Source organism: Cheilinus undulatus, linkage group 6 (genome assembly GCF_018320785.1).
Source record: "Cheilinus undulatus linkage group 6, ASM1832078v1, whole genome shotgun sequence".
Classification (NCBI taxonomy): Eukaryota; Metazoa; Chordata; class Actinopteri; order Labriformes; family Labridae; genus Cheilinus; species Cheilinus undulatus.
Window position 1 is genome coordinate 16,035,557 of NC_054870.1, and position 18,720 is coordinate 16,054,276.

General features: G+C 38.3%; 2 protein-coding genes across 2 annotated transcripts in view; both read left to right on the plus strand.

Moving 5' to 3' along the window:
• The first annotated feature begins 3,464 nt into the window (after positions 1 to 3,464).
• Positions 3,465 to 11,377, plus strand: LOC121511326 (prolyl-tRNA synthetase associated domain-containing protein 1-like). Its single transcript, XM_041789967.1, has 4 exons — positions 3,465 to 3,615; positions 7,700 to 7,825; positions 7,926 to 8,015; positions 10,738 to 11,377. Exons 1-4 carry the CDS (start codon positions 3,535 to 3,537, stop codon positions 10,948 to 10,950), a joined length of 510 nt encoding a protein of 169 aa, XP_041645901.1. The 5' UTR covers positions 3,465 to 3,534; the 3' UTR covers positions 10,951 to 11,377.
• A 4,276-nt stretch (positions 11,378 to 15,653) lies between these two features.
• rin2 (Ras and Rab interactor 2) overlaps positions 15,654 to 18,720 on the plus strand; it is a 79,447-nt gene continuing 76,380 nt past the window's right edge. Inside the window, exon 1 of the mRNA XM_041789405.1 lies at positions 15,654 to 15,848. The gene's annotated coding sequence lies outside the window, so the exon portion shown is untranslated. The remainder of the gene's footprint in view (positions 15,849 to 18,720) is intronic.

Sequence of the window (18,720 nt, forward strand, 5' to 3'; positions counted from 1 at the left end):
TTTATTAGACACAAATATTGAAGATAGAGAAGTTGGAAGGAGTTGTTAATATGTAAGGAAATGGTTGGGAGAACCTTGGTGCCTTAGTAGCTTGACAATGTATGGAAAGGGATAATCCAACTCCCAATGTCTGGCTTTACAGAGGAGATCAAGTTTGCAAAGGTTAGAACCGAGTTGATTGTTATCAGGGAGCAACGATGGAGTAGTTAGCAATGTGGTTCCAAATCCAACTAGAAGGAGGCTCGGACAAAAAGCCTGAGATAGAAGGAAGCTGGTAGTGGAGCAGGTAAGGAGACAGGAGGAGGTAGTAAGGTGGACTAAGGCTGTGGCTCAGGCTCAGCAGGGACAGTGGATGAATTGGGAGGGTTTAGAGAAGAGGAAGCTGAGTTGGAGGGACCTCTAGAGCAGTGGTTCTCAAATGGTGTGGCAAGGCACAGCAAGTCTAGTCTGAGTGGTCCATGTTCAAAGTCTCCATTGTGGAGGAAACGTTTGAAGGTCATTGAAGCCTGTCACGGCAGCAACCCCAGAACCCGCTGGTGGACACCGGTGGTTATGGAAGCCATCAAACTGAAGAAGCAGGCCTTTTGGGCCCATGGCCTCTGGAAGCATAGGTACAGGATGGCTCAGAAGGTTGCAGCTGCGGCTTTTGCAAAAGCAAAATCCTGGGTGTGGGAGGAGTTTGGGGAGGCTATGGAGAAGGACTTTCGGTTGTCCCTAAAGGAGTTCTGAAACACTGGAGAAAGCAGGGCTTGGCTCAGGCTGTTACCAGCTGGAGTGGAGAACTGCTGATCCAGAATCGGGATCCTCTTCCAGAGGTGGGAGTTGAAGACTTCACAGACAGGGGCTTCCACCAGACATTCCCAGTTCACCCACATTACCTGTTAAGGTTTACCAGGTCTATCTAGCAGCCACCCCCACTGTCTGATTTAACTCACCACCAGGTGGTGATCAGTTGACAGCTCTGCTCTTCTCTTTACCCAAGTGTCCAAAACATAGGGCTGCAGATCTGATTGAACAACAACAATGTTGATCATCAATCTTTGACTTGGGGTGCTCTGGTACCAGGTACACTTATGAGCATTCCTATGTTTGAACAAGGTGTTTGTTATGGACAGTCCATGACTGGCACTGAAGTTCAGTAACAAAGCACCACTCGGGTTCAGATCTAGCAGGCCATTCCTCCCAATCACCCCCCTTCAGGTGTCTCCGTCATTGCTCACATGGCCATTGAAGTCCCCTCAGTATCACAATGGAGTCCCCAGTCGGCACCCTTTCCAGGACACCAACCAGAGACTTCAAGAAGGCCGGTACTCTGAACTGCCGTTAGGCGCAAATGCACCGATTACAGTCAGAGTCTTCCTCCCTGCAACCTGGAGCCGCAGAGAGGGGACCCTTTAGTCCACAGAGGAGAACTCCAACATAGAGGCTGCCAGCTGGGGGCTTGTGAGTATCCCCACACCCGCCCAGCACCTCTTATCCTGGGCAACTCCAAAATGAAAGAGTGTTCAGCCCCTCTTTGGAGCCAGTGCTGTGTGTGGAGAAGAGCCCAACTATATCTGGTTGGTAAAGCTCCACCTTCTGCACCAGCTCAGAGTATAAAGGATAGTCTGATCATATTCCTGTTAAGGGCTACCTAAGTTGTCCTACCAACACCTCAGAACCAAAAACACTGGGTTGATGGTAACAGTGTTTAAGGTAAGGTTTCAGTAAGAGAGAGAGGAGGGAGGGGTGTGAGGAAAAAGGGAGCAGCAGACTTTCTTAGAACCATCAATCACCCATTTAAATGATTTGGACAGATTGTTCTAAAAGCAATGCTGGCGGCCAATAGTTTCAGTATCAGTGTGTAAACATGATTAGAACAGCATGAGATTGTTTTCTTTTAGCATGCAAAAATTTGGGATGAAAAAAACAGACTCAGGGTGCAACGCCTTCACTCTCCTTGTTGACTGTGTCAGTGATTATCCTCTGGACAGCTGTCAAGTCAGCAGTCTTATTTCCTCTTTGTTGAGGGTATCAGGGATTATCTTCCGGACAACTGTCAAGTCAGCAGTCTTATTTCCTCTTTAACATAATTTTATTCATAAACAAAGTGATAGTTACATTTATAAAATAACCACATTTCAAACATTACAGACTATGAATGAAATGAAGTTATGAATGAAAACCATGTTGTTACAGCTGCTGCTGCATCTTGCACTAATGCCCTTTTTTTTTTTTTTGCAATAAGATTTTATTGATGTGTCCAAAGTGGCTATGCCTGCTGACTGGCTCGTCAAGTCTCCAGTCTGACATGTGATAGGCTGCAGCAGAGATGTGCCTCAATTTAAACTACAAGATGGTGTCACTACCGTTCAGCTCCCAACCAGCCACACCACACTTATTTGTTAGTGAACTCACATTCTTTAATTATATATTTGGGTAAAGTTTGGGTGAATCTTTGATTTAGTTCATTTTTGTGCATTGATGATACTCAGGGAGAGGAGTTAACTATTACTTGAGTTAGTAGATTAGTTTTAATTATCCTTCTGTTTGAATCCCCTTTTTTAAAAAACCTAATCCACCCTGAGTTAATTGTCCTATTGTTCCAGGGTTCATGACGTTCTGATTTTTAAATCAGTGATCAGTGAATTGTGACGCACTGAGTAAGAGGCTACATCAGACCTGATAAAATCAGATATTTCTTTATTGACCCACAAGGGGAAATTCCAAATTTAGAGCACCAAGAGTGGTGTAAATAAAGCACGCAATTAGAGATAGAGAACAATAAATAGAGTAATAAAAAGCCATGTGTAGCACTGTTACGCATGGCAAGGATGTGATTGTTGTGTTTTTTTTTCTTAGTAAGCCTCGGTTCATTTTGTTATGCTAATTAAATACCATGTGATCTACATGCAACAATAACAAATTCATTTAAGCAGATTTGTTAAATGTGGTTGAATACTTAAATGATGTTGCAAATGATTGAAAAAAGTAACAATCAGTGGAAAGGGTTGGAGGGGTGGAGGGTAATGTTCAAAACATATTTTGTCCCTTTTCTCAAGAATCAGTGATATTTACCTTGCATGCTTTTTCTTGCATACATCTCATGGAAATATGCAGAAGAAAAAAATAAGGCTGTCAGCTGATGAAGCCTACTGTATAAGTGTTGGAAAGAGACAGATTGGACTTGCAATGGATCAGTTCTGAGGTCAAAGTTTCACTTTTAAGGTTTTCTGGGGAATTATTTTTCCAAGTAAGACCTCAGTCAGAATCAGAATTGAATTTTTATTGCCAAGTTTGATTTGGTGTTAGGTACAAATATTTAGAGCCAAAACAATCTCACTGCCTTAGTGATTTTTTTTGTTTTTTAAATCTCCTGAATCTTTGTAGCAATGGAGTACTTAGTCCAGCAGGTGGCAGTAATGCAGCTGTAGGTTTAGTGAAACCTCTAAGTAGAAGAAGAGTTTCCTTCTGCTCAGGCTGTTTCTGTCTGTCCACGTCTCATCCACCTCTGTTCATTCAGAGTTAAATTTTAATAAAACAACGCTGTTGAAGATGTCAGGAGAGCTGCGGTCAGAGCTGGAGAAATATCTGGAGACTTTAAACATCCAGACGAGCTGCGTGGAGCACCCACCGGTAACACAACAGCTAACACTACTCAGCTGTTCAGTGACAGTTTTAGTTTTACTGGATTTGTGTTTACTTCTTTATTGCACTCACATTTTGTCGTAAGATATTGTGTTTAGACGAAGAATACGGTGCTAGATAATTCAGTACGGAAGTTTCCATGGAGAACAACACCTGTTTGAAAATAACACCTAGTAATGTCTATTCTTCGAGCACACGTTATCTTTTACATCTTTTAAAATACATTCAAGCACAAAATAAATCTTCAGATTTACGTGTCGATTCGGCTTTATTCAATACTCAGACTTGTATCAACTGTAACATGGTTAGAGATTTCACAGGAGGAATGTTTGGACACGGAAAGCATCAAAAAATTTTCATTTTAGCTTATGAAAGGAGAGAGGGAGATTTGAATTAACATATAAAATTAAGCTTGAATAGTGCAAGAGTTGCGTCTTTATTAAAGTACTTAGCTTTAAAGATTATTTTTCCTGGATTGCTGCTGAGAAACTTTATTTGTTTCCGTATGACGTTGAATCTTAAAGTGAAAGAGTGTTCATGCGGTCTAGAAAGGACTCTAGCTAAATGCTTTCATTACCTGTCTGACTTGTTCCTGCTGCATTGAGCTGCTGTGACCTGCAGGTGGCGTCAAAACTCAGGTTGTTTCCGTCATGTCCTTTCACATTGAGGTGTCACTCTGTGTTACATTTTTTGCAAAAAAACAAATCATTAGCCTCATACCATAATTGGTCGTATTTTAAGGTTTTCAGGAAAAAATAACACATTTTGGCAAACATAGGATTTTTTTATTTATACTGTAACAGTAAGTTCTACCAGATGTCTGAATAAGTTTCATAAGAAAAGCCAAAACAAGGACTACATAACAAACTAGAAAAGCACAGAGCGCACACCCCCGCCAGTAGCCCTTTCTCCCAATAGTACAGAATCCTTTAAAAAATTCCTGGATCCAGATGGTGATCCAGATCACTCAGTTCTTCCTTATACCATTCCTGGCATTTCCTGAAAATTTCATAAAAATCCGTCCATGACTTTTTGAGTTATGTTGCTAGCAAACAAACAAACTAACAAACCCTGCCGATCACATAGCGTCCTTGGCGGAGGTAATAAAAGTGATTTTATAGATTATAAAGAAAATAATTAATTATTTAGATGACTTAGGCATATAGTGATTATAGACTGTAACAAGCACTCTGATTGGATGATGATTTAGGCAATAAGGCACAATGAATCAGCAGCGCTAGGAGAGAAGAATTAGGCAGATAGCACGATTTGGGTAATTATGCTCTGAGGTTAACACTATGGAGCTCAGTTTATTGTAATGTTGTGTTCCTTTTGTCTGACATAGTTGTTATTGATGAATTTATGTGGAGAAACCTCTGATGTTTAAATCCCTCATCATGAATGTACAAATTTCATAACTTTTGGCATTTTTATTGAATCCTTAGGTGTATTGTCATCATAACGACAACAGAACAAAAAAATAACTAAATAGTTGAAAAATCACTCATCGGTCACTTAATTAGGTATACCTGTTCAACCTCTCACTAATCAAAATATCTAATCATCCAATCAGATGGCAGTAACCATTGCAGTGAGGCATGTAGACATGGTCAAGGTTACCTGCTGGTGGTCAAACTGAGCATCAGAATGAAGAAGAAAAATGGTTTAAGTTGGTGGTTCCTAACTGGTTTAGCATCAAGACCCATAACCTGCTCATCAGTGAGAAATATGGACCTAATGTCTGATATGTTAGTCTGTCAGTCAGATTTATTAAATGACAGATGTTACGCGTAGATCACAGAACAAAATATGACAGAACAAATAGACCAAAGACAGTAAGAAATATAAGTTAGAAAGCTTTTTAGAAAATATTATAGAAATTTTCAAACAAAAAAAAAGAACTTTGCAAAAAATTGAAAAAAAAAAAAAATAGAAAAAATCACATAAAATAATAATAATAAAAAAAAACTTTCCTCTAAGATCCTTGAAAATTCCTTAACTTTTTCATGGACAGTTCCTGAAATACACTCTAAGAACACCTTTGAAAGTTTCTGGTAAAAAGTCCTGATAATTGGTAACAATGCAAGTGACAGGAAAAGTACCTGAAAAGAGCAATTAAAAAAAGTTTTTAGGAAAATGCCCAAAGACATCTTTAAAAAAATCTAAGAAAATTCCTGCAACTTTTTTGGAAAATTACTTGAACTTTCTTAAAAGTTCACAATGAAAATTCTAAAATAATTCTGAGAAAGATTCTCTAAAACAGTTTTTGTTTTTATATCGCAGTCAAAATTCAAACAACCCCATAAAAGCACTATATAAGCAAGACTCTTTAACACTTTTTTTTTTTTTTTTTAAATTTTTTTTTTTCCTGGCATACATACGTGACAAACTGAAAATGTGACCCACTTTTGTGTACTGACCCACCCGGTGACAAACACTGATCTAAATGACTTTTAAGGTGCTGTGGTTGTTGGTGGGCTGGTGGGCTTTCGTGTTGAAAATGTGGTGGTCTTACACAGGGGTGCACAATTCTGGATCTTTTCCAATATCTGATATGCTGATTTTTACAATAAATAATTTTAACTGATACAGATATCAATAATGATATTCAATTGCATTTCAGACCAAAAAGTTCCATCCTTAAAATACATAACTTGAAGTTTGGAATTGAAAAAAACATGTTTAGTCCTTAACACACACTTTAAAGTGTAAGGAATGATGAGAAGTCAAGAAAAGACAGTAGCTGAAGTAGGTCTGTCGGTCCAGCTTAAAACACCTCTAACTTAATTTTTCATTCAGCAAATATTTAAGGCTGATACAAGCAAATTTTTACAGCCAAAATAGCTGTTGTAAATATCAGCAGACATTTTCATATCTGCAGATAACAGTATTTAACTTTTTAAACTAATATCTGCCAATCAGATCATGCATCCCTACTATTATGCCCTTAAGGTCAGCTCAGCAAAATGACTGTTAGATTTAGACAAATAAAATATCATGTGTTCAAATATAATTTCAAGAAAAGAAAATTAGGTTTTTGGCAAGAAACTTGAATAAATTAAAAAAAAAAATCTGTTAAAAACTGTTACATGTTTTATCTTTCCACCAAATTACAGAAAAGTATTGATCATTAATACAGACTTTGATTGTTCAGGAATATCAATACGCATATAAATGTCAGTGAAAATTAATTGTCCTATCCCTGCTCTGCTTTTAGAGACTACAAGTTAAAGTCCTTCATTCAAGGTATAAATGAAATGAGTATAATTTGAAACATTTCAGTGTGTTGATTTATACTCGTGTTTTACATTTATATTAATTTTACAGTTTGGCTTGTTAAATTACTTACAAAGGAAACATTTTGTGTAAAAGAATTTACTTTTAACTGGACTATTCAGTTTTTGTCAACTGAGTCTAGACTAAAACATTGAAGAGAAAAAATAACTGAATTGTGACTGAAACTTCTGAACATTTTTAATCTAAAGACTAAATCTAAATTCAAAACAGCCGGAAATGCGTTGCCAGAGACATTTCAGGAATTTTGAGTCAATCTGCGCTGTAGATGGGTTAATTGTGTTAAAATTTTTAATCTGATTAATCATGATGATGGATTAATCCACATTAACGCGTTAATTTTGACAGCCCTAGTTTGGACTCCAGCAGATTGTCTTGATCATATCTACATGACTATGTGCATTGATTACAATGATGTGATTGGCTGATTTGAAACTTGTGTTGAAAAAAGTTGAACACGTACACCCAATAAAGTGGTTGGTGAGTGTAAATACAACTTAGTGTTGATTTTGCTTGTTGTGTAGTTTTAAAAGTAGTGCACCAACTTGAAATTTAAAACTGATTTTTTGAGTTTTATTTAGTGAAATGATTAGAAGATGAATGAAGACTAACAATATTTTGGATGCTTACTCAGCATCCTTACTAATTACATCTCAGTAAATATAGAGGAAAACAGATCCTCCTCCTGCTAAATGCTTAATGCACTGAAGGGTAATTGTTCACCACATAAATGACCTCTCTGTTATAGTGATGAAACACTGGTTTCTCTCCCCTGCAGGTGTTCACGGTGGAGGAGATGATGCCTCATCTGCAGGGACTGAGCGGAGCTGTCACTAAGAACCTTTTCCTGAAGGACAAGAAGAAAAAAGGTCTGTGGCTGGTGTCTGCTCGCCACGACCACCAGGTCAGCCTACACCATAACACCCTCTATCACTGAAATATTTTAACCATCTGACCTTCAGAACACCTTATGTCACCCCATCATCATCTCTGTTCCTCTGCAGGTGAACCTCAACGACCTCGCCAAGAAGCTCAGTGTGGGCAGTGGCAACCTGCGCTTTGCAGATGAGGCGATAATGTTAGAGAAACTCAAGGTGCAGAATAATGAATACAACTGCATGTTTGTATATATTTTCCTATTGAAATGTTTCTTTGTTAGACTTCAGCTGTGGCTCTTGGTTTACAGTAGGGATCTAAATGTGTTAATTTTTTTACAGATGGTGTTAAATCCTGATTCTTATTTTTGTACGTGTGTACAAGACTGAGAAAGTACCCGATGTGACTGATGGATGATTGATCATGTAAACCTCATTGTAAAATTGCAATGAGGTTGCTGCCAGTGTATCTTAGAAACAACAACCAACAACATGTTAGTTAAAAAGTTGGCATAAAGAGCTGGAAGCAGGTGGAATTCTCTCTTTTTAGTCTTTTGCCAAGCTTCGGTAGCATTACTGCATCGGGAAAATTTTGCTTGAGTCAACATGGTTGACATCAGAGCAACTAGAGCATTGTAACACCTCTGCAGTGCCACAGACTGATTGGCTCCATGCAAAATTGCATTGATGCAGTAATACAAGCAAAAGGAGCCCCGATAAAGAAATTGAGTGCATAGATGAACATAATTTTCCATGAGATCTACATTTCTGTTTTACAAATCCTTTTTTAAATGGGTTTTTGTAATATTGAGTTTGTGGAAAGTTAAAACATTTGGCCAAGAGAGATCGTTTTTTAGACTATTTTTTATTATTTTCTTGAGAGTCAGAAGTTTACATACATTTCATTAGTATTTGGTAGCATTGCCTTTAAATTGTTTGACTTGGGTCAAACGTTTTGGATATGCTTCCACAAGCTTCTCACAATAGTTTGCAGGAATTTTGGCCCATTCCTCCTGGCAGAACTGGTGTAACTGAGCCAAGTTTGTAGGCCGCCTTGCTCGCATATGCCTTTTCAGCTCTGCCCATAAATTTTCAGTGGGATTGAGATCAGGGCTTTGTGATGGCCACTCCAAAACATTGACTTTGTTATCCTTAAGCCACTTTGTAACCAGTTTGGCAGTATGCTTAGGGTCATTGTCCATTTGGAAAACCCATTTGTGCCCAAGCTTTAACTTCCTGGCTGATGTCTTGAGATGTTGCTTCAGTATTTCCACATAATGTTCTTTCCTCATGATGCCATCCATTTTTTTGAAATGCACCTGTCCCTCCTGCAGCAAAATAACCCCACAACATGATGCTGCCACCCCCATGTTTCACAGTTGGGATGGTGTTCTCAGGCTTGCAAGCTCCCCCCTTTTTTCTCCAAATGTAACGATGGTCATTATGGCCAAAAAGCTCAATTTTACTTTCGTCAGACCACAGAACATGTCTCCAGAAATGAAGGTCTTTGTCCCTGTGTGCATTTGCAAACTGTAATCTGGCTTTTTTATGTTTCTTTTGGAGTAATGGCTTCTTCCTGGGAGAGTGGCCTTTCAGCCCATGTCAGTACAGGACTCGTTTGACTGTTGATAATGACACACTCTAACCAGCTTCAGCCAGCATCTTCACAAGGTCTTTTGCTTTTGTTCTTGGGTTGAGATGCACTTTTCGGACCAAAGCACGTTCATCTCTGGGACACAGAACCCGTCTCCTTCCTGAGCGGTATGATGGATGGAATTGTGGACTTGTGCAAGTCCACAATTCTCTTCCTGATATCTTGGCTGATTTCTTTTGATTTTCCCATGATGTTACACAAAGAAGCAGTGTGTTTCAGGTGTGCCTTAAAATACATCCACAGGTGTGCCTCTAATTAACTCAAATGTTGTCAATAAACCTATCAGAGGCTTCCAAAGACATGACATCATCATCTGGGCTTTACCAAATTGTTTAAAGGCATAGTAATCTTAGTGTATGTAAGCTTCTGACTTTGAAGAAAGTAATAAAAATTGTCTTAAAAAATCCTTTTCTCATTATCCTGGCATTTAGCAAATAGAAATAATTTTGGTAATCCTAATTGACCAAAAACAGGAAAAGTTTAATCTGATTTAATGTTAGACGGTTAGATGCCTTTTTATATAGTGTATGTAAACTCCTGGTTTCAACTGTATTTGACCTAGATTGTTTCAGTTACAGTGTAGGTCATGACGTTCCAGTATTTTGTAATGCCTCCATGCTAACAACAGCTGAGGCAAAAGTCTTTACATTATTAGGTAATCCATTTGGGCCATTTTTGTGAGCACTATATCTCATGAACCCTTCCAGGGTTTTTCTTCAAACTTTGCACAAATATCCTCTCTGACTCAAGGATGAACTGAAGAGACTTTGGAATTCAAAGGTCAAAGTCCTTGGTTCTCATGTTCATCCTTTACTTAAAGGATTTCTATGAATCACACTACCACAAACCCTCATCCTTACCAACCATTGTACTGACACTGATTTTATTCCTTGCAGAGGCAGGTAGTAGCTGTAGTTTACCTTGGGTGCACTCAGTCTGTACTGTGCCCGAGCATGTCTGGTCCAGCCGAGTGAGTGCTCTGTACTGCAATCAGTACTGCCCAGGCCATGATACGGATGGAAGAGGTGGGCTTCGACAAAGAGCTGAAACTTGACTGCTCCTCTTGACAATCAAAAAAATAGTGTTGAAGTTCATCTGACCAAAACTGCTCAAAGACATCCACATAGTGAGTAAAGTTACTGTCTAAAGGCCAGCAGGGGACTTGATGCTTTAGCACCGTATTGTGAAGAAACTGACCCTAGTGCGAGTGCAGACATTGGTTTCATTGAACCTCTTATTTCTAGCTGAATGTTTTTCAGATAAATTCCTCTGTCCGTCTCCTCTCAGGTGGGTCAGGGCTGTGCCACGGCTCTCTCTCTGCTCTTTGATAAGGATCAGAGTGTGAAGTTCGTCCTGGACCGAGACTTGGTGGAGGGAGGTCACGAGATGGTTTACTTTCACCCCATGACCAACGCCGCCACCATGGGACTCCGACCAGAAGACCTGCTGCGCTTCCTAAAGGAGACAGGACACGAGCCAGTGTTAGAGAGCTTTGAGTAGAAGGGACAACAAACTGGACTTGACTAAATGCTGGAAACATGAACAGCTTTGGATATAACATGGATATCAACTCTTGGTAGAGCAGAGCACAAAAACAACCAGAATAATAAGATTCCTTTGTTTCAAGTTTCAAACAAAAAAAACTTTCTTTTTTCTTTGTATTTCTGACAAAAATAAGGTTTATTTGAAAATGATTTTCAAAATTATGCAATATCTCTACACACTTCAGCCTTACAGATTTTTTATTGTTTTTTTCTGATTCTTTGCCAAGATGAAGTCTCACTAAAAACCACATTGTTGGTTTTACACTCATAGGCTTACTATAGAGACTGAGAACAATGATTCTTGATTCCTGTTTTTTTTTTTTTTTTTTTTTTTTTTGCATATTTATCAGACTTAAATGTTTTGGATCATCAGACCAATTTAACATCTCACAAAGACAACCCAAGTAAATACAGAATGCAGTTTAGAAAGTAGAAAAGCACTCGGAGAGTGCAGTCCTCTGCCATTAGCCCTATCTCCCAATAGTAACTAATCTTTAAAAAAATTCCTGGATCCAGACAGTGATCCAGATCACTCCCAAAAATCTAATCAGTTCTTCCTTATGCCATTTCCGACATTTCCCAAAAAATTCATTAAAATCCATCCATAACTTTTTGAGTTATATTGCTAACAAACTAACTAACTAACCAACCCTACCGATCACATAACCTCCTTGGCGGAGGTAATGGTGATTTTATTTATTAAGGGAAAAAAATCAAAACCTATCTGGCCCTGTGTGAAAAAGTAATTGCCCCCCTGAACCTAATAACTGGTTGTGCCCCCCTTGGAAGCAATAGCTGAAATCAAGTGTTCGCGATGACTGGTGATGAGTCTTCGCATCACTGTCTAGGAATTCGCAGAATTGTTTTAACTCAGCCATACTGGATGGTTTTCCAGCATTAACTGCCCATTTACGGTCACACCACAGCCTCTCAATTGGATTGAAGTCCGGATTTTGACTTGGCCACTCCAAAACCTTGATTTTGTGTTTTGAGCCATTCAGAGGTGGACTTGCTGGTATATTTCAGGTCATTGTCCTGCTGCATACCCCAAGAGCGCTTGAGCTTGAGGGCATGAACTGATGGCCGGACATTCTCCTTTAGGATTTTCTGGTAGACAGCAGAAATCACTGTTCCATCAATCACAGCAAGTGGTCCAGGTCCTGAAGCAGCAAAGCAGCCCCAGACCATCACACTGCCACCATCATGTTTGGATGTTGGCATGATGTTCTTTTTATCAAATGCTGTGTTATTTTTACACCAGATGTAACGGGCTGCACACCCTCGAAAAATTAATCTTTTGTCTCATCAGTCCACAGAATATTTCTCCAAAAGTCTTGGGGATCATCAAGATGTTTCATGGCAAATGTGAGACAAGCCTTTGTGTTCTTTTTTGTCAGCAGTGGTTTTGGCCTGTATATGACTCCCCGACTCTCTTGCCGTCTGTATCTACTGTCATGTCTGAATGAAGGCTTGAAGCCCAAAAATAAATCTGTTAAAAAAGGAAAAAAAAAATCGTGGTTCTCCGCTGTATCCTGTCTTCTTTTATGCCACAGATGGCAAAGAGTGGGATGAAATTGCTCTCCATTATGGAACTAGAATGTTCACAATGAAAAGGGAATGTCTCAGGGACAAATATCACCGTGTTAAATGTCACTTGGGATTTGACTTTTGTTTCTTACAGTGCCTATAAAAGTATTCACCCCCTTGGATGTTTAACCCTTTTATCAATTTTACAAACCAATCATGGTTAATATAAGTTGGCTTTTTTGACAGCAAAAAATTGCAAAAAAAAAAAAAAATGCAAGCTACATTTTGCAACCCTCCTCCACCCAAGCTCCCCCTGCAGTTTATTGTTGCTTCTCTCCCTGCCTCAGGCTTTTCTTGTAGGAACAGGAAGAACAGGAATGTGTGCAGTTCCTCAGCCATGCTTCCCTCAAGGGCTTGTGGAAGGGCAGGGGGATGCCAGAACAACACACCACCAAATGTAAATAACAGCGATAAAGGCAAATAATTAACCTCTAAAAAAGAGAAAAATTATGAACTGAAGATCATGTGTTTATTGATAAAGTGGTCCTGACTGAAACACACCATTGATCCAAGGGATCAAGTTCTAAGCTCATGTTTTGTTATTCTCCACTCTGCTGCTGTGGAGTCTTCATCATTATTCAGAAGACTGATGATTTTCATGATGATTTAAGTATGTTGGCTCATAATGAATGAAGGGTACAGTGTATGAGTGTGCAGTTGTGTTGTAACAGATGAGATTGTTGATGTTTGTGCTGAAAATGGCATGTATGTTATTATGGCTCTGTCCATGGTGCTGACTGACATCTGTCACATATAGAGGGAGGAGGGAGAAACATCTCTTTCTACTCTCTCTTTGATATTTTGTGTGATTATTGTGATTACTCCAGTAAGTCCTTCAGATGGTATTACTGTGTAAAGATAATTTAGAACTGAAGTATTACAAGTACATTGTTTTTGTTGTTTGTAGCAGCGTGAATTTGTCTGTCTGAGGCTGGCACTACAGAAAAACCGAGTAGATGACAGGAGTTGTCACTGTTCCTGCCTTTCATGCCCACACTGCCATCTTGTGGAAATCCCAGCCTGCTCAATACTCCATTAGTCATTTGCACCAGAGCCATTTTTGACCACAGTAGAAGCGTATGTCAGGATATTCAAGTATCACACCATTTTACTAAAAAGCACCCAAAAAGTACTGAAATTTTGGTATACAGTGCGACACTATTTGTTACAAATTATTTTTGATGAATAAATGAATTTGGTTTATTGTCAAAACAATTGAATACAAAACTTATTTAAAATTCTTCGAAACAGATATTTCAGCCTTGCAGAATCACAGGAAAGTGTTCTCATTGAACTGGCTCTTTAAAGAGAACTTCAGGATTCAGATCCTGTTTTAAAGCCTTGTTAATCCTTTTGAAATGGGCAGAATAGGGATGATCTTTTCTCCCACCACTTTAACAAAAGCACATCTCACACTAAGGACTCATGCTTGGTGGTTTTTACCAAGGGTGTCATACAGCCCAGCTACTGAGCAGAATTCAAGGAGTTTTTGGAGAGATCGGAAAATAGTTTTTATTGAAAGCCATCTTAGGTGTGATATCTCTTAGACTGTGCTTTGTAAACAAGCTGTGCAGTATTGTCCATTGAGACAATATAACATGTTTAGAGGTTTATATTTTCCTGTGGCAAACTTGAAAAACACCGTCCATTCCCATGAAACACTGAACTTTAATGAGGGTGAGTTTCTTCGTCTTTATCCCAAATTTGTGTGCTTTATGATTTATTCAAATCTCCCTAGAGCCCTCTCTTTAAAGGGATATTTCACTGTAATGTTATTGCTCCAAACTGGAGGTACCAGTATTCCTGGGAAAAGGACCTATAACGTTTCCCCACTCTGAACACGTGATTTGAAAGTCAATGCAGAGTTTGTTTTTGTTCCTCTGCAGAGCTGTGGGGGGAAGGAGGCAGCGGGATAAAGCTGCTTGAAGAAAAATGAAAACTTCCGGAAGTGGAGTGTGATAACCTACAAAATAAAGGCATGTAAAAGCAGCAGCTAAGAAATAAAATGACGCCAGTTCGAGTGTTTATTTGGTAAACAGTGTATGGTAGACGATCAGCAGGAGAAATGTATTCATGGACAGCTTGATTTTGAACAGTTACTAGTGTCTGGTTGATGCTGTAAACCTATGAAAGTTGATGTGAATTTCTCAGTATTTCTGGTGAACAGCTAGTGTAAACCTTTATAGTTTTAGTCAACAAAAAGTCCTTGTAATTTAGTTTTTATTTACAGTCTAGACATTTATTTTTTTAGAACTAATTTAATATGGCATAGCTTAAAATGGATATAAATATCAAATGCTCATATCAATGCACTATCAATACTTGAATTAATCTAAAATGTGCTGAGGAAAATACTGCCAAGCCTCATATGCCCAGTAGAGAAATATCATGGATTATGAATGTCCCAACAGTCACTTACATTTTAGTCTCGTTTTAGTCTCAAAGCTGAAACCTACTTTTTGTCAGTTTTTATCACCAAATATCTATTTTGGTATGTCTTGATCAATTCTTGTGCTCCTTTTTTGCTTTCTTTGCTTTTTCATTTTTTTATTTTTTGGAAAAAGGGTTTTGGGTAACTTTTTTTAGTTGACAAAATTAATACCACTACACAGAATCAATCAGATCATTACAACTTGAACTACAAATTTACTATACTGGCCTGCATACAGTCCAGACCTGTGTCTGAAAATGGTATATTATGACGCACATAGAACAACAGGAACCCTGTACTGTTGAGCAAACATAAGATGTACATCATTCAAGAATGAGAGTGAACTTTGCTTTCATGTTTCTGCATTGTCTCATTTTTTAGGAATTGGGGTTTGTGAATAAAAACCAAGGCTGCTAATTAAAGTTATGTGGCAAATATAAAACCACGGGACGAAGTAAATCAAACCTACTCTCTGACTTTTTTTTAATATATTAAACTGACTTTAATTGCTGCATTGCATAAAAATGCAAGGAGACAAGAAGTTTTATTTTGAAACGCATAACGGAAGTTGCATCTGTTGACGATTCCTCTTGACAAAGGGAATCACAGCCAGCAGCTCCTTAGAAGTTTGGGACCATGGATGCAGCCGGCTCAGCAGCGAGTCGGTTTACCAATTTTTCTCTGTGATATGTTTTGAAAGACTACTTTATCACCATAACTTACAAAAAATGACAACAAATACCGGTCATGGAGCTATAACGGAACTACTTTTTGTCTTCAAGTCGTCGCACTAGCGGAGTTTTCTGTCGACTAAGCGGAGTAAAAATCCGTCAAAGGTAAGTTCCTTTGTGTTGACACTCGGCTGTAGCTTCCAAAGTGGCTCTCTTTCTTATTAGAAATATGTACTTTTGCCATTTCGCTACGTTTTCAGCGGTAGTTCAGCGAAGAAGAAACATTTACTACACAATGTGTGAGGAATCCCGTAAGACGTGTTGAACAACTTATCACCACCTGTTGCGATACGTCAGTGATTTACCAAAGTTGATTGAAGCCACCGCGCCAATAATATACAAGCATTTCCCAGTAGAGTACCTACCAGTTTACAGTAGCTGAAAAATTTAATCCGTCGTTCAACGTGTAAATAGATTGCCGTAAACTGCTGATGCAAATATTTTTTTGTAATGCCTCAACTCAACCGTTAGTTGAGGCTATGGTATATCTAATATCTAATCTAAGCAAGTTAGATTTACAGGGGCGACTATGCAACTGGCGACTTTAAGCCAAATACATCTGTGGTTGTTATAGGCCTACTTCAAACAGATTTTGAAGACAAAAATGGATTTAACCAATGTCCTTTTAGCTTTTTAGAAGTCAAAAGTTAATATTAAGTCTTAAATGAATAGCCTATCTTAACGCGTTGTCGATAAGACACTTTCCGTTAAACACCTGCTGGAACTACGACGCATTCAACTAGCAGTCACCAGTTAACACGGTCACTTGCTTAAACGTAACACCTGTTAAACTGTTCCGTAGCTTCCAAGCACATCCCACGTTGTAGCTTGATAAGTTGTACAGCTTTTGAATTAAACTACGTTTGAGTTGTGTTTGTTAATATGAATAAATTACTCTGGAAATGAAAAGGGGAGCCTAATGCCCATGTACAAAACTTCAGATTGGTTTGTCTTTAAAAATGAAAACTACTGATACAAATACTCAACGTCTTTGAAACACCCCAGCACAGCCGTTGGTGGACTGTAGCATAAAAGTACTCTGTACCTCTGTGGTATAATCCAAGATACAGCGCAACAGGTGTTATAGGACAAGGGCTGCACGATTTGGTAACAATGTGCAATTGCGGTACTTGACATTATCGTGATTTGTGATTGAGATGACGATTTAATATATAATGGCATCATGAGTCGAGTTGCGTTGTTATCAAGGACATTGTAGAGAATAAAGTATCATTGAAGCGTGTGTTTTTCAACTCAAAATATACAAATATTAAGTAGCATAAAAACCAAAACCATACGTTTTTACAGTACTACTTTCATATGAACTTAATATTTTACAAATAATACAAGGTTCTCCTTTTGAAAAAAAATAAGTATGTCTGGAAAGTATGACAGTGGCACTATTGTAAAATTGCAGGCCTTTCTACAGGCTTTTTTGTAAAACTTTCAAGTTTTACTCAGTGCTGGAATAATTGCAGCCTTTTATGCGATTATGATGGTTCAGTTCTTGATTGCTTGAAGTGGCCATCAGCATTCAAGTAACATTTTATCACTGGTGCACTGCACACATGCTGGTTTAGTCTATAACATTTCAAGTGATTTCATGTTATACATGTAAACACGTTTCTTGGGGTTGTGTAACTCAGGGGTTGATATGGTTGATAACCATATTTTATTTTTTACCTGAATAATAACCACTCTTACCAAAGCAACAAATATCTTTTAGTATGGGTTAAACTGGTAAAAATGGGCACAACAGATAGTAAAAATTGGTTAAAATTGGTAAAAATGGGAATAAAATTAAATAGAAAGAAGCTGAAATATGGCAATAATGGGTCAACAGAGGCAACAATAGATGGAAAGTGGCAAGAATTGTTTATAAGTGGTAAAAACAGGCTGAAAAGGTGATGGAAAGGGTTTAAAAGTGACAAAAATGGCTTAAAAGTTGAAGACATGGGCAGGATGTTGGTGAAATGGGATTAAAACGTGGCAGAAATGTGTTAAAGTAGCAAAAATGTAGCAAAAAATAGTCTGAAAAGTGGCAAAATTGGTGTAAAGTTGCAAAAATAGGTGCAAACTGTGTAAAATGAATGCATATACTTTCACAAAAATTGGCTGAAGTATACAATTTGTATTAATAAAAAAAACTTTTTAAGGCATCCGTGGACCCCCTCTCAGTGTCCCTCAACCCTCACAATGAGAACCATTGATTAACTGAATAAACTTTAGAGAATAAAGTTAGAGAATAAACTAAGCAGAGCAGAAAAGATTAGCCCTCTAACAATGAAACTTGATGGCTTGAGATGTGTTCAGATTAAGTTGGTGAAAGGAGAGGGCTTCCTGGAGCCAGTGATGTTTGCTGAGTCTGTAAAAGCTGCCATCACTGCTAACACATCTAAGCGCGTGGAACAGATGTACGAGGAAAGAGCAGCATGTAAATAAAGTGACTACAGACTAGTGGATGGATCTCTCAATGGAGTCATGTCGTACTGTTGGCTGTTCTGTCTCAGAGTAGCGGTTTTTGATGTAGAGGAATTGACTGTGGTGGCAAAATCATATTTGGACCAATTTGTTCATATTACAGAGCTCTGTACTGATGCTTTCCATGTATTTATAAGGTTAATAACCCACAGGTGTATTATAATCTCATTTTTTTCATTCAGAGGTTAGCCTTTAGCTTTTAGACCAGTGTCCACAAAAGTCTTGGCAATGACTCCTAAGAACAAGATATATAATTGTGTTTTTCCCTGAGCGATATATGTAACACTTTCATGGTACAGAAATGTGTCATGTATTTGATTTGTTATTTAAATTTTTGGCAAGAACAGTAATTAAAGGCAGAAATTCTAAAAGTCTTCCATATCTGTGAATTCACCTCATCTGTGACAACACACATGCATTTGGCTGAAGTCACCACTTAACATGGTCCAGGTTAAGTTTGACTTATTTTAAACCACGCTAAGATGGAGTTTTGTTG